Source organism: Chiloscyllium plagiosum, chromosome 40 (assembly GCF_004010195.1).
Source record: "Chiloscyllium plagiosum isolate BGI_BamShark_2017 chromosome 40, ASM401019v2, whole genome shotgun sequence".
In the NCBI taxonomy this organism is placed as follows: domain Eukaryota; kingdom Metazoa; phylum Chordata; class Chondrichthyes; order Orectolobiformes; family Hemiscylliidae; genus Chiloscyllium; species Chiloscyllium plagiosum.
Window position 1 is genome coordinate 17,377,778 of NC_057749.1, and position 13,086 is coordinate 17,390,863.

Sequence of the window (13,086 nt, forward strand, 5' to 3'; positions counted from 1 at the left end):
TGTTTTCATTGGAGAATAGAAGGTTTAGGGGTGACTTGATAGAGGTGTATAAGATGATTAGGGGTTTAGATAGGGTTGACCGTGAGAACCTTTTTCCACGTATGGAGTCAGCTGTTACGAGGGGGCATAGCTTTACATTAAGGGGTGGTAGGTATAGGACAGATGTTAGGGGTAAGTTCTTTTCTCAGCGAGTCGTGAGTTCATGGAATGCCCTGGCAGTAGCAGTGGTGGTCTCTCCCTCTTTATGGGCATTTAAGCGGGCATTGGATAGGCATATGGAGGATAGTGGGCTAGTGTAGGTTAGGTGGGCTTGGATCGGCGCAAATCGAGGGCCAAAGGGCCTGTACTGCGCTGTATTCTTCTATGTTCTATGATGAACTAATGCAAGATACTGGTTCAACCTCAGATGGAGTATTACGTACAGTTTTGAGTACCACAGCACAGAAAGGATATGATCGGGAGAAGGTGCAGAAGAGGTTTATGATTGTGATTTTAGGGATGAGACACTTCAGTTATGAGGAAAGATTGGAGATATTGGGGCTGTTTAAGGAGAAGACTAAGATTAACCCAATATAAAAGTTTTCAAAATCATAAAGATTCTGAATACAGTGAGTAGAGGGAAACTGTTTCCATTTGTAAACTGAGAATTAGAAGGCTGTGTTTTAAAGTGTTTTTTGAGAAGAAAATGTGAAGAGATAAAGAAACTTGCACCTAGCAAGCAGTCAGGGTAGGAATGCTCTTCCTGGAAGTGATGAAAGGAGATTCCATTGAGAATTTCAAGAGGGCATTGGCTGATTTCTAAATAGAAAATGTATGCAGGACACTGGTAAAGGCAAGAGATTGGCACCGTTGAAATGCTCAGTGCAATTGCAAATAAGATGAGCTTCTTGGCCTCTTGCTAAACTGCATCAATCCTGTGATTCTTTGCTCCTTTGTCAGAATTTTACTGTAGTGGCAATGGACCTCCACTTAAACTCTGAACTGAGGAGAAGAGAACAAATAGTTTCCTTGCAACTAATCATACAGTTTATCCCTGTTGGAAAGTGAATGTCAGTGCTGGACTTAATTAGAATGCCTTCCACTGGGCGGCACGGTAGCTCAGTGTTAGCACTGCTGCCTCACAGCATCAGGGTCCCAGGTTCAATTCCCGCCTCGGGCGACTGTCTGTGTGAAGTTTGCACATTCTCTCCGTGTCTGTGTGGGTTTCCTCCGGGTGCTCCGGTTTCCTCCCACAGTCCAAAGATGTGCAGGTCAGGTGAATTGGTCATGCTAAATTGCCCATAGTGATAGGTGCATTAGTCAGGGGGAAATGGGTCAGTGTGGACTGGTTGGGCCGAAGGGCCTGTTTCCACACTGTAGGGAATCTAATCACTGTTAAAACACTTTGCCAATTCTCTTATTGAGAGTTCAGAAATGAAAAATGGCCACTTGGACAGGGAACTAGAGAAGTGCCAGTGGCAATTGTTGGCCAACAAGGCTTTTTGCACGCAGGAGCAGAAAGTGGGAAGAAAATGTGATATTAGGTTTTGATATAAATGTTCTGAAATAGCAAATGTATTTGCCTTTCGCAATCTGTTTGATTTCAGAGCAAGTATTTTACTGCAGAGTGCAGAATGTCAACACTTTACTCTTCCCATACCACCATTTCTCCCATAATTCTGTTAATGAATCATTCACTAGCAGGTATAAATTTGCATTTACCTCTTGTGGATGTCAGTTTGCTTGCTGAGCTGGATGTTTCGCATCATACTAGGTAACATCAGTGAGCCTCCGGTGAAGCACTGGTGTATGGCCCACTTTTTATTTGTGTTGAGGTTTCCTTGGGTTGGTGATGTCATTTTGTGTTCTTTTTCTCGGGGTGGTAAATGTGATCCAAGTCAATGTGTTTGTTGGTAGATTTCCAGTTGGAGTGCCATGCTTCTAGGAATTCTTGTCTCTGTTTGGCTTGTTCTAGGATGGATGTGTTGTCCCCAGTTGAAGTGGTTTCCTTTCTCATCTGTATGTAAAGGTACTAGTGAGAGTGGGTCATGTCTTTTTGTGTCTTGTTGATGTTGATGTTGATGTTCAAGTATCCTGGTGGCTAGTTTTCTGCCTGTTTGTCCAATGTAGTGTTTGTTACAGTTCTTGCATGGTATTTTGTAAATGACATTAGTTTTGCTTGTTGTCTGTATAGGGTCTTGCAAGTTCATTCGCTGCTGTTTTAGTATGTTGGTGGGTTTGTGGGCTACCATGATGCCAAGAAGTCTGAGTGGTTCTCTGCATTATACTGGATTATCGATGCTTTGATTTTTCTGTTGCGTTCTGTATCTCATTCCTCTGTATTTGTTCACTTACTAACACTTACTAATGTACAGCAATGCAAATAACAACAAGAACTCTTGTAATAATGGAGTAATAAAGTGAGCAGTGATTCACCATACTCAATCCCAGTTTTAATTTTTAGTAGTTATTTAAGCAGCTGCCAGGTGACTATGTCCTGCAGTAGTTTGTGTGGTTCTTTTTTAGATGTGCAGAATAAATATTGATTGTCTTTGGGATATGTGGTTGCAATTTTAACCTGAAACCATTGAAGAGGAACTTTCATTGCTGGTGACAACTGAAAACCCAGAAAGTTGTTTTTATTTGTTTTCTTCAGGGCCAGGAGAATCAGTCATGCCACCTTGGCCCTAAATTGTGCTGTTTCCCCAAACCCATGAAGTCTGTCTGGCCCCTTCTATCTAATTACCTGACCGCCAATACCATTTTCTTTGGTTTGATAAAATACAAACTTTAGGAATATTGAACAAGTATGGCAGAATCTGTGAAAAAAGAAACAGTTAATGTTCCTGGTCTACGGACTTTCAGTATTCTTTTGGGTTCCTTGTGGCGGCCTCCTGTTGGATAAAATCCCACTCCTATTTGGCGCCCACCTTGCATTTTCCACTGGATTCAGGAAAAAGACTGAGAGGACTCATGCAGTTAAGTACTGGGGTTTAAAATCACTGCGGCGGGTCAAGAGATACTTTCCATCTGCTATGGCCTCTGTCCAAAAGGCTCTCATAGTGCAAATTGCATTTAATATTTTTCTTTTTACAGCTGATACACTCTTCAGGGTTAGAATTGCAAAATTATTCCACTGCAGAAGGGGTTTATTCAGTCCATTGTGTCTGTACAGGCTCTCTGAATGAACATCATGCTTTAGGGTCATTCTCCTGTCTTTTGCCCTTAACCCTGCACAATATTTATATTTAAATAGTCACCTAATGCCCTCTTGAATGCCTCAATTGAAACACACTTTAAGGCAATAAATTTCGGACCCAAGCCACTTGCTGTCTGGAAAGGTTTTTATTTTTGTATCACATGTACTCCTTTTACAAATTGCTTCAGATCTGTGCCCTTTCATTCTTAATCCTTTTATGAATGGCAACAGTTTTTCTTTGTTTGACCTGTCATGTTTGAAAACTTTAATCAGTTAATTTTGTCTTTCCCCTATTGAAGAAAAACAGTCCCAATTTTTCTAATTCACCGTCACAGTTGAAGTTTCTCATCTCTACAGCCTTTCGAATCAACCTCTTCTGCACTCTCTCCTTCCTAAAGTGTGGCACCCAGAATTGTACACAGTTCATCTGAGATGCAAATAGTGTGTTATGAAGATTCACCACAATCACTCTGCTGTGGTCCTGTGACCCCATTAGTAGACAATTAAGACACTGTACTGTCTGTATCAAGGGTGCTCTGAGTATATGGTCTCTTAGACTGCTTCTTTTTTGTGACTTTGTCAAAACAGATGACATTTACACTGTGAAATTTGGCGATGATTATCATTAGTGTTATTAAAAAAATACAGTGTTTAGTGATACTGACTACTTGCTGACTAAAATGGAATGTGCTTGCTTCATAACACTTACTGTGTTCTTTCACTAGGAGGAATAAGAACTCCAAAACCAAACTTGTTCTACCAAAGGTAAGAATGTGAATTTTGTTTTTCTATCGCTCTCTGAGAGAGGTGAATTAGCCCTTTGTCTTCAGGGCAAAATTATATGGTGTGCTACCGAATACTCATTGTGTTTTGTGCAAATGTCTTTGGTTGTAATGTGGTGATTCAAGTGACCTTATATTTTAAATTGAGCAATATGATGCTTTACTGCAATTTTTCATGTTACTTTTTCCTTTCACTCTTCCTGTCTTTTATGGGTTACAGTGAAGGCACTATCACTCATACTGCAACCAAATATTTATTTGTCAACCCATAAAACCACATTTCATTAAGCTAAACTAAAAGCCATTCAACACTCAAATGTGTTCTGTCTTTCAATGATATCATAGTTGCTCAGTATCACAGGTATAACAAAACTGGAGATGCTGTAAGTCTGAAACAAATGGTCACAGAAATTGCAAGAGAACCTTCCTTTGTCTAGTAGCATCTTTGGCGAGAAAACTGAATTCACATTTTTACTCCTGTGACCCTACTTCAGAACTATAAGCAGCTAAGAAAGATAGTTAATTTCACTATGTGGGAGAAGGAATGAGCAGATAAGTGGATAGGGAGTCCAGAGAGAGAGGCAAAAAGATTGTTGACAATAGGTCAGGGAAAAAGAGAAGCTCAGTAGGCTATAATGGAGGCTATGAATTGAAAATGGTAGTACTTGGCATAATGGAGGTAGATAAAAGATAAGGAAGCAGTTGGCCATACGCTACAATTGTTAAACTTGTTGTTGAGACCTGAAGCCAAAAGGTGCCCATGTAGAAAATGAGGTGGCGTTCTTCTAGTTTGCATTGAACCTTGCTGGAACACTGCAACAGGCCTGAGACAGAAGTGTTGACATGGAACAAGATAGTGGCAGACAACTGGCAGCTCGGGGTCATTTTTACAGGCAGAACCCTTGGGCTGGATGGCTCTTTCTGTGTCATTTATGCTTGTACCAGCACAAAGAGAGCTGGAATCTAATCTAATCCCACTTAACCTACAGGACTGCAGACCAGAAATTTAAGACGTTATCCAGGTATGAGGAGAGTTGCTGTCTCTACCACTTTTTTTAGAGTGTGATCCTGAAATGTTTTGGTGAAAAGATTCTCCACGTCCTCTTGCCAGTTACTTTAAATCAAAGCCTTTGGGCTGTTGACCTCTCTGCTAATCTAGAAGTTTTCGGCCCTGGCAGCAATCTTGTAAAATGCTTCTGTTATTTTCCTAGTGCAATCATATTTTTCATGTAACATGATGATCAGAAATATGCACAGTACTCTAGCTGTGGTTTAACTCATGTTTTGTACAATCCAAGCATAAGATCCCTGCTGTTTTATTATATATCTCAGCCTGTGAGACGTATCCTCTGTTTGTTTCCTTAATCTGGAAGACCAGACCAGTAGGTATATAAGAACACCATCACCTGAAAGATCCTCTCCAAGTACATGCTATCTCTAGATGGGTAAAAATCCTGGAGCTTGCTTCCTAAAATGACTGTACCATTTGACCTTTAGTTTAAAACAAGAGGTCCTTTTTTTAAAATAATAAATTAGAACTGATTTCAATCTGGACCAAGTTAATAGAAATGGAGAAATTGCAGCATTAAGGAAGCAAACAATGAATTGGTGAAATGGATGAATGCACGGTTGGTTGGGCCTGATAAGGTGGTCCTTTCCTTTTTAGCTTAGTTACCAACAATAGAAGTTTTCTGGCTTGCTGTTGAGTGGAAATTCCCAGACTTGCCAGCAGTTATTTGCAATGTATTTTAGTGACTTGGATGAGAGAAGCAATTGTATTTTTGCCAAGTTTGCAGATAACACAAAAATAGGTCAGGAGTCAAGTGGGAGGATGACAAAAAGAATCTGCAGGTTGTGTGCAGGGAAAAATTTGTAAGATAGAATATAATGTATAAAGTGTGAGATTATGCACTTTGATAGGAAGAATGAGAAATTGAATATTATTTAAATGGAAAATGCTGCAGCACAGAGATTTGGGAGTCCTTGGCCACTTTCAAAGGGAATTAAGCTAACCAAAGTAGGCAAATATTGCTAAAACTACACAAAACATCAAGAAAATTGTGAATAGTTTTAGGCCTTTTATATAAGACCGATGGATAGTTTCTACTATGTTAGAGGTCAGAAGGACTAGTTTGATTCCAGACATGGAAGGATTTTTTTTGAATAGGTAAGAATGTTAATGTGTTGAAAGTTCAGAGTGGTTTACAGGACTAATAACTGGAATGGGCAGTTTGCCTTATGAGGAAAGGTTGGGCAGGTAAGGCCCTTATCTCTGGAGCTTTAAATGGTGAGAGGAGATTTAATTAAAACGTATAAGATCCTGAGAGGACTTGGCTGGATGGATGTGGAAAGGATGGTTCCTGTTGCGGGAAAATCTAGCATTAGAGATCATAAGTTGAAAGTAAGGAGTCACTCATTTGAGACAGAGATAAGAAAATATTCTATCTCTATGGTTCAGAGTCTTGGAATTCCATTCATCAAAAGGCAGTGAATGCAAGGTCTTTAAGTATTATCAAGGCAATTCTTAACTACCAAGAAAGTCATTAGGGTGCAGGAGTGTGGAGTTGAGGTTAAAAATCAGGTCAGCCGTGATCGTGTTGATTAGAACTCTTGTTTCAAATTTCTTGTTCGTGTGTTAGGTTGGGCATGTGTGGAAAAATGAGAGATGACCTTATTAAATTATACAAGATTTTGATGAGGCTTGACAGGGTAGATGTGAAGAAGTTGTTTCCCTTTCTAGTAGAATCTAGATCTGGGAGCATAATCTCAGTGAGGGATTGCTGAGAAGTTCTTTTCTGCGTGTAGTTCTTCTGTGGAACTCTTTACTGCAGTGTGCTGTAGAGTGGGTTGTTTTAATATATTCAAGTCTGAGGTAGATTTTTAATCAGTTTTTTAAAAAATCAAGGGTTAAGGGGATAAAGCAAGAAATTGGTGTTGAGGTTTATGTGTAGATTTGCTCGCTGAGCTATAAGTTTGATATCCAGACGTTCATTACCTGGCTAGGTAACATTATCAGTGGCGACCTCCAAGTGAAGCGAAGCTGTTGTCTCCTGCTTTCTATTTATATCTTTCTCCTGGTTGGGGTTCCTGGGTTTTGTGGTGATGTCGTTTCCTGTTCATTTTCTGAGGGGTTGATAGATGGCATCTAGATCTGTGTGTTTGTTTATGGCGTTGTGGTTGGAGTGCCAGGCCTCTAGGAATTCTCTGGCATCTCTGCGCAGCCTGACCCAGGATAGATATGTTGTCCGAGTCGAAATGGTGGTTTTTTAAATCCGTGTGTAGGGCTACGAGGGAGAGAGGGTCGTGTCTTTTTGTGGCTAGCTGATGGTGTATCCTGGTGGCTAACTTTCTTCCTGTTTGTCCTACGTAGTCTTTGTGGCAGTCCTTGCATGGAATTTTGTAGGTGACGTTGGTTTTGTCCATGGGTTGTACTGAGTCTTTTAAGTTTGTTAGTTTTTGTTTGAGAGTGTTGGTGAGTTTGTGTGCTACTAGGATTCCGAGGGGCCTTAGTAGTCTGGCTGTCATTTCTGAAACTTCTTTGATGTGTGGTAAGGTGGTTAGGGTTTCTGGCTGTGTTTGGTCTGCTTGTCGTGGTTCTTGAGGAATCTGCGCACTGTATTTTTTGAGTATCATTGGTGTTGAGGATTAGCAGATCAGCCATGATCTCATTGGATGACAGACCAGATCCATTGGATCGAATCGCCTACTTCTGCTCGTAGCTCTTACAGTCAATCTGTGTCTATGTTACTCAAATAGACTTGAATGAAAACCTTACAATGGAAACTAGGCAAATCAGTAATTATATTAGATATAATGAGTGATATACAAATTATCACTTTCGGGTATGTCCGATGACTTCTGTAAGAACATTGGAGGGAATCAAAGCAGCTTTGATCCAGTAATATGAGCATGCAGGTAAATTGCAATTGTACTGTTTGAAATTTTGAGCAACGACTAGAGAAACTAGAGCTCTTTACATAACAGCTGAAAATGTGTTGCTGGAAAAGCGCAGCAGGTCAGGCAGCATCCAAGGAGCAGGAGAATCGACATTACGAGCATGAGCCCTTCTTCAGGAGCCCTTCATGCCCGAAACGTCGATTCTCCTGCTCCTTGGATGCTGCCTGACCTGCTGTGCTTTTCCAGCAACACATTTTCAGCTCTGATCTCCAGCATCTGCAGTCCTCACTTTCTCCTCTTTACATGACAGTACAGAATGTTGAGGGGAGATCTCTGAGGGTTCACAATGAGATATTAGTTAAAAAGGAAACTTTTTTAAAAATAACATCAATTACTATCTCTATGATGTGAATTTAAGGTCATGAGGTGGTCTCCCTCCTATAGGAAGAATGTTATGAAATATGGAAGGGTTCAGAAAACATTTACAAGGATGTTGCCAGGTTTGGAGAGTTTGAGCTAAAGGAGCTGTTTTCCCTGGGGAATCTGAGGCGAAGGAGTGACCTTATACAGGTTTATAAAATCATGAGGAGCATGGAGGGTAAACAGACAAGGAGTTCAGAACTGGAGGGCATAGGTTTAGAATGAGATGTGCAAAATTTAAAAGAAACCTAGGGGGCTACTTTTTCATGCAGAGGGTGGTGTGTGTATGGAATGAGCTGCCAGAGGAAGTAGTGGAGGAGGGACAATTACAACATTTGAAAGGCATCTGGATGGGTATATGAAAAGGAAGGGTTTAGAGGGGTATGGGCCAAATGCTGGCAAATGGGACTAGAATAACTTAGGATATGGGGTTGGCACGGATGAGTTGGACTGAAGGGTCTGTGTCTGTGCTGTACATCTCTATGACTCTTCATTTAATGATTCAAATTGTTAGAACTTGCAATGTTCTATCAGAGGCAATAGTGGAAGCAGAATCAATAATACCTCGTAAAAGGATAATAAATATGTGTGAAAAATAAGCATTTGACCTTTAATTCTGATGAAGAGTCAGTGCTGAAAAAAGGTTTAGCCCATCTGCTCTATTCGCAGAGCGTGGACTGCTCTAATTATTTCCAGCATTTCTAATGCTAGCAACTTTCCTTTTTCCATGTTAGTTGAATAGATATGTAGAATGTATAACTCCTTGTCTGACCTTTCTTATTGTAATTCTTCTCCTTATTTTAATACTTATACAAATGTAAACATTCTGAGCAAAGCTTTTAACTGATGGAATATTGTGACCTTGTTTATCTTGACCTTCTAGCACTTATTAGATGTGAAGTCGCTGAAGTACCTGATGGGCCTGACATTTCATGACCGTATTACCAAGTCTTTGCTTCATTTGCACAAAAAGAAAAAGCCACCCAGCATTAGTGCCCAATTTCAGGTAAATACGTGATACAAGTGACCAGTTCTCCCATTTTACTGACTTTCTACCTTGAACTGTATGTAGCATGTTGAATATTAATCCGTAGTTTCAATGCCAGTGTTGGTTGTATGGTAGCCAGTAGCCTGATGAGTTCTGAAAGATTTTGAATGTTTAAAATTGTTTTTTTTGTGGGGGGCTATCTGTTAGCTGTTAATTGGCTGAAAGTGTGGGTTGTTCATCTCTAAAGAATTTCATTTTCTTCGTTACCAAACTTGACCATCATAAAATTAAACATGCAACTTGAATATGAGAATGTAAAGATTCCAAGAATGAGAAAAGATCATAGATTAATTGAAACTTGTTCCTCAAGTACCTTAGATTGCTGTATATTGAAGAACTGCAATTATTTGGCAGCTTGCCATAAAAATATCTAAATTTGACATGATTTAGATCCTTATTAAATTGCAAGTTTGAATCAGTTGTTCAAAGAAATGATTATCACAGTCTTGCCCTATAAACACTGCCTCACAAAGACGACTCATTTCTTCTAATTTTCACTTGCATGGTCAGTTGTCTCCTAATGTGCTACATAAATTATTGTATGAGATGATCATTAAATAAATTCCTTCTTTCTCATAGCATGGGTATTGTTCCACAGTCATTGCTATGTTGATTTTAATGTGTACAAATAACAGCCATGTTTATAACAAGTGAACATTGGAATTGAGGATAAAAGCAGCTTGAAATTATTGTAATTGTGAATTTTACACAACATGACAAAATAAAATACTGTGTGTTAATGAGTTTTGAGAAGACTTATAGCTCAGGTTGCGGTTCTGGATGTAGGTTTGCTCGCTGAGCTGGAAGGTTCATTTCCAGACGTTTCATCACCCTACTGGATAACATCTTCAGTTGGCCTCCGGGCGAAGCACTATTGATAATTCCTGCTTTCTATTTACATGTTTGGATTTCTTTGGGTTGGTAATGTCACTTCCTGTGGCGATGTCACTTCCTGTGGCAGTGTCATTTCCTGTTCTTTTTCTCAGGGGTGGTAGTTGGGGCCTAACCCGATGTGTTTGTTGATAGAGTTCTTGCCATGCTTCTAGGAATTCTCGTACGTGTACACACAGATGAGGAAGGACACCATGTCGACTGGGACAACACATCCATCCTAGGATAAGCCAAACAGAGACACGCACGAGAATTCCTAGAAGCATGGCATTCCAACCGGAACTCTATCAACAAACACATCAAGTTAGACCCCATCTACCACTCTCTGAGAAATGACATCACCAGCCCATCTAACACTCACAGGAAATGACATCACCAGCCCAAAGAAACCCAAACATACAAATGGAAAGCAGGAATTATCAACAGTGCTTCGCCCGGAGGCCCACTGAAGATGTTACCTAATAGGATGACGAAACATCTGGAAATGAACTTTCCAGCTCAGCGAGCAAACCTACATCCAGACTGTAGGTTAATCTCTGAGCAGCTTAGACTCTGAAAATGATATACCAAATGTGATAAGAGAGTAAATGGTACAATAAAGTTGAATATATAATCTGAATTTACCCCTGAGAGCAAGAAGAATCTTTCAGAAGTTTCTCTTAGGAAATAAAAATAAGTTGAAGGATTTTTAAATAGATCGTGCAGCTCCAAGAAACACAGAACATGTATTTATGTATCTTTTTTTCATCTCCCGAGCACATTGTAAAGCACTACATTGCTAATACAGTAATTTTGATGTGTACTCATGTTTGTGATCCCACAAGCAACAGTTCATTCTATGAGCCGTTAACCTGTTTTAATATTGGTGGAGTGATAACTGGTCATCAAGACTGGGGAGAAAATACCTCCTGTTGCATGTTGAAATTATGCCATTAGATCTTCTACTCCTCCTGAGATGCAGACAGGAGCTTTGACACCTTGTCTGAAAGATGATACCTTTGATACTGCAACACTCTTGGGACTGCACAGGAATGTCTACTTAGATAGTCTTCTGATTCTAAATTTCGGCTTGAAATCACAATCTTTTGATTGAAAGGTGGGAGTCCAGCCACTTAGCTAAATATGGTATTTAAAATACACTAGATGGAGAATAAAAGAAAGCTAATTATTTGAAAATCAAATAGACATTTTGAGGGAATATTGTTGAATCAATTTCTCACCTAAAATAATTCACTGAACAAGTGGGATTTTTATGACTTTTTCTGAGTTTTTAAGGTGTGTTGCATTTTCTAATCTCGGGTGCTTTTGACCTTGGTCCATTCATTCCAGGCACTGCAGTAGTTTACCTTTGTTTTTTCCTTTATGCAGGCTTCTCTAAATAAACTGATGGAGACTCTGGGACAGGCAGAGCCCTACTTTGTCAAATGTATTCGATCAAATGCAGAAAAGGTAGCTATGCTTGGAAATTTAATAAGTTGATAAATTAAAATAATGTAAGGCCAATAGCATTTGCTTTACTTGCATGAATAGAACAAACAGCCACTGAAACTTTATATGATGACTTTTAAGGATAAAGTGTTTTCTGAGTGAAGCTGATTTCACATTTAAATAATAACATGCTGAGTATGACATCATTTGTTGAATGAGGAAGGATAAGTCTGAATATATTTTAAGATGTCATGATTTCGTAATAATCTATTTAAAATTTTGTCGACATTAGGGAGAAATTTTTGAGGGATATATAGAGGTCCTGAAAGGTACATTGAGAATTGACTTCAGCACAGTGGTGACATAGAGAAGAAGAGAAACATACACAAGTGTTTTTGGCTCTTGAGTGGGAAATTGTTTGGATCTTTGTCATAAAGTTAGCAATGCATTAGTTGTGGGAAGACAGGAGGGCAATTATAACAAATTTACGTTTAGAAGTAAGAGCAGTCTTCACTCAAGTATTTATTCTGTGTCAAAGACCATAAAAAAGGGCAGATGTAGGCTTTTCAGCTCATTGAACCCATTCTGCTTTCAGTGAGATTATGTCTAATCTGAAAATCCTTATCTCTTTGCTGACTTTGCCCCATTAGCCCTTGATTTCCTTACTGACTTATAAAAAAAACTATCCCAGCTTTGAATGTAATTCATGACCCACAGCCCTCTGTTGTAAAGAATTACACAGATTCACTACCCTCTGAGAAAAGAAATTCCTCCTCACCTCTGTCTTAAATGGGCAACTTTTTAATCTGAGATCATACCCTCTTGTCCTGGGCTCTCCCACAAAGGGAATCAATCTTTCTGCATGTGTTCTGTCAAGTCCCCTGTGAATCTTGTATATTTCAATAAGACTGCCTCTCATTCATCTAACTAATGAGTACAGGCCAAACTATTCAATGGTTCCTCATAAAGACAGTCTCTCTATTCTCATGGTGAATATAATGGACCTTGTCAAGACTGCCTCCAATGTCTGTATAGAATTCTTTAGATAAAGGAACCAAACTTTTTCACAGTAATCCAGATGTGGTCTAACTAGTGCCTGTTTGCTATAATAAGATTTTCCTGTTTTTACACTCTATTCCCTTTGAACTAAAGGCCAGCATTCCATGTGCCCTCCCTATTGCCTGCTGAATTTGCATGCTTGCTTTTTGTGATTTATGTATCATGACTCCCTAATCTCACTGTCGTGTAGTTTTCAGAAGCTTTCTCCACTTGTATAATATTCAGGTCATACATTCTTGTCAAAGTGCATCATCTAGTGTTTTCCCACATTACATTCCAACTGCCATTTTTTGCCCACTCATTTAGCCTCTATGTCCCTCTTCAGACTCTGGGTCATCCTTACCACTTACCTTCCCATCTCTCTTTGCATCATCTGCAAACTT

The 13,086-nt window shown here is 39.5% G+C and overlaps 1 protein-coding gene across 1 annotated transcript in view; it reads left to right on the forward strand.

The window, feature by feature from the left end:
* The window catches only part of myo9aa (myosin IXAa), a 363,558-nt gene that overhangs the window by 263,205 nt on the left and 87,267 nt on the right, over positions 1 to 13,086 (forward strand). The window contains exons 18-20 of the mRNA XM_043680122.1: positions 3,904 to 3,943; positions 9,161 to 9,283; positions 11,585 to 11,690. Of these exons, the coding sequence (XP_043536057.1) occupies positions 3,904 to 3,943; positions 9,161 to 9,283; positions 11,585 to 11,690 (269 nt within the window). The remainder of the gene's footprint in view (positions 1 to 3,903; positions 3,944 to 9,160; positions 9,284 to 11,584; positions 11,691 to 13,086) is intronic.